This window comes from Syzygium oleosum, unplaced genomic scaffold (assembly GCF_021117445.2).
Source record: "Syzygium oleosum isolate NSW1041296 unplaced genomic scaffold, Sole_v2.1 Sole_v2.02, whole genome shotgun sequence".
NCBI classification, from domain to species: Eukaryota; Viridiplantae; Streptophyta; class Magnoliopsida; order Myrtales; family Myrtaceae; genus Syzygium; species Syzygium oleosum.
The window spans coordinates 2484119-2486432 of NW_026607486.1; the positions used below are offsets into that span (position 1 = coordinate 2484119).

Consider the following 2314-nt stretch of genomic DNA (forward strand, 5'->3'; position numbering starts at 1 on the left):
ATTTTTGTCCACAATTTCGAAAAGCTACTATCATCCATCGATTCAACTTTATCGATAACAGTTGCTCAATAGCCGGTCCACGACTCTCACGGACTCCCCATGGGATGCAATGCCCTCACAATCACTTGCCGCTGGACAATTGTGATTCTTTACTTTCCGATCAGATGCCGAAATCTGTGGCGGCGACACGGTGCCTAGGAACGACGGTGGATTCCTCCGCAGGATCCGAGCCGGGCTATAGCCCTCACCAAGGAGTGCGGCACCCCTCGCGATCTCTCCACCGTCGAATCGAAACACGACAGATCTCAACCGTCGGACGGATCTCGGTCCGGAAGATCGCGATGTCGTAAAAAAAAAAATTTCAACGGAATGACGAAACTCCGTTGGACCCGCGGAGTACGGGGTCAGGCGAAAAGACTTTTTTGGCTCCACCCCCGTTTCGCGAGTTTCTATTCCAACTCCACAGTCAACAACCACTCTCCGACAGCTCCACACGGGTCAACCCTCGACGAAAAAAAAATAATTTATAAAATAATTTGAACTCCGGAGAAAAAACAGCTGCACACGGTCCGCACTCGATAGCCCACGTTAATTAACAAATCGATCGAACAAAAAAATAAAAAAATAAATAAAATCAATGAAGAAAATAAAACGTTGAGTTGACCAATGACCAAATTTATTCACCGCCCCAAAAACGACGTCGCACTGACCCCTTTGACCTCTTTCCCCCCCTTCAAAAGCCCACGGAATCCTCTCCCCTTCCCCACTCCCAAAACTCTCTCTCTCTCTCTCTCTCTCTCTCTCTCTCCGTGAAATCCGTCGGAGAAGCAGTCTCGCCGGCGATGGTGCGCGAGGAGCAGCTCCGCATCACGGTGCCGAGCCTCTTCCGGTGCCCGATCTCGCTCGACGTCATGCGGTCGCCGGTGAGCCTCTGCACCGGCGTCACCTACGACCGCTCCTCCATCCAGCGCTGGCTCGAGTCCGGCCACCAGACCTGCCCCGCCACCAACCAGCCCCTCCCTTCCACCGACTTCGTCCCCAACCTCGCCCTCCACCGCCTCATCCACCTCTGGATCCAGTCCTCCCCCTCCGCCCGCCTCGCGGGCGCCCTCGCTCCCCCGCCGGCGGCGAGGTCCTCCCCCGCCGAGGTTCGCGCCCTGATGGAGCAGATCGCGACGGGAGCGGCCCGGGAGAGCTGCTGCGGCGCGTTGAGGAAGGTCGCGGAGTTCGCGGGCTACCGCGAGGAGAACAGGAGGTACTTGGCCGGTTCCGACGGTTTCGTGGAGGCGATTGTTCAGGTAATGAGGAGAGATGGAGGTTCGGAATCGGAAGTCGAGGTCTTGGAGTTGGCGGTGAGGGTTCTGGAGTCGATCTTGACGGAAAATGGAGTTAAAGAGCGGTTGAGCAGGCGATTGCTCCGGAGCGACCGTGGGAACTGCTTATCTCCGATCGTTTCGGTCCTGCGCAGTGGAAGATTAGCGTCGAAGATCGGTGCGGTGAGGATTTTGGACTCAATCGCGGTCGACAACGAGTCCAAACGCTCGATCGCTGAAACGAAGGACGTCCTCGCCGAATCAATCCGGCTTCTCGCCGCCGAGTCCGACGACAGCCTGCGCGACGCCGTCCTGTCGTTCCTCATCAAGGTGACGGCGGCTCGGTCGATGAAGACCCAGCTGGTCCAGCTCGGCCTCGTCCCGATCCTCTCCGGCTTCATCTCCAATCAGGACTCCACCAACCCGACCGTCGAGCGCGCTCTGAGACTGACGCAGCTGGTCTCGACGGTCGCGGAAGGGCGGCAGGCGATGAGCGAGGACGCGACGCTCGCCAGCTCGCTGGTGGGGAGGCTGATGAAGGTGTCGAAGGCGGCGACGGAGGACGCGGTGGCGGTGCTGTGGAGCATGTGCTGCGTGTCCGGAGATTCGAGGGTGAAGGAGCGTGTGTGGAGGAGCAATGGCGTGACCAAGGTCTTGCTGGTGATGCAGACCGAAGAAGATGCGGACGTGAGGAGGATGTGCCGTGATCTGGTGAAGGTCTTGAGATCCGGGTGCAACACTGTCGATTCTGGGTTGGTGAGCTATGAGACCAGAACTACTCACATCAAGCATTGTTGAGTCGACGGCGACGGCGACGACGTCCGGCGACATTTCTCTCGGTTACAGAATTTTTTTGGTAGTTTTTGTAGGCGGAAAACCGAAAAGCGATTGTTCAGACACGGGGGTTTATACATGTACAAGAGAACAAAATTCTAGACGGATTTTTTGTACTTTGATCTTACAGACACTTTTGACAGATTTGGAGTAAAGGAAAAAAAAGG

General features: G+C 56.4%; 1 protein-coding gene across 1 annotated transcript; it reads left to right on the forward strand.

Moving 5' to 3' along the window:
• Window positions 1–842: 842 nt before the first annotated feature.
• LOC115684631 (U-box domain-containing protein 29-like) lies at window positions 843–2111 on the forward strand. Its single transcript, XM_030609452.2, has one exon. The coding sequence runs from the start codon at window positions 843–845 to the stop codon at window positions 2109–2111; it is 1269 nt and encodes a 422-aa protein (XP_030465312.2).
• The last annotated feature ends 203 nt before the right edge of the window (window positions 2112–2314 follow it).

What these genes read in the sequence shown, in the direction of transcription:
- LOC115684631 (XM_030609452.2), top strand. Translation starts at nt 843, where the DNA reads ATGGTGCGCGAGGAGCAGCTCCGCATCACGGTGCCGAGCCTCTTCCGG.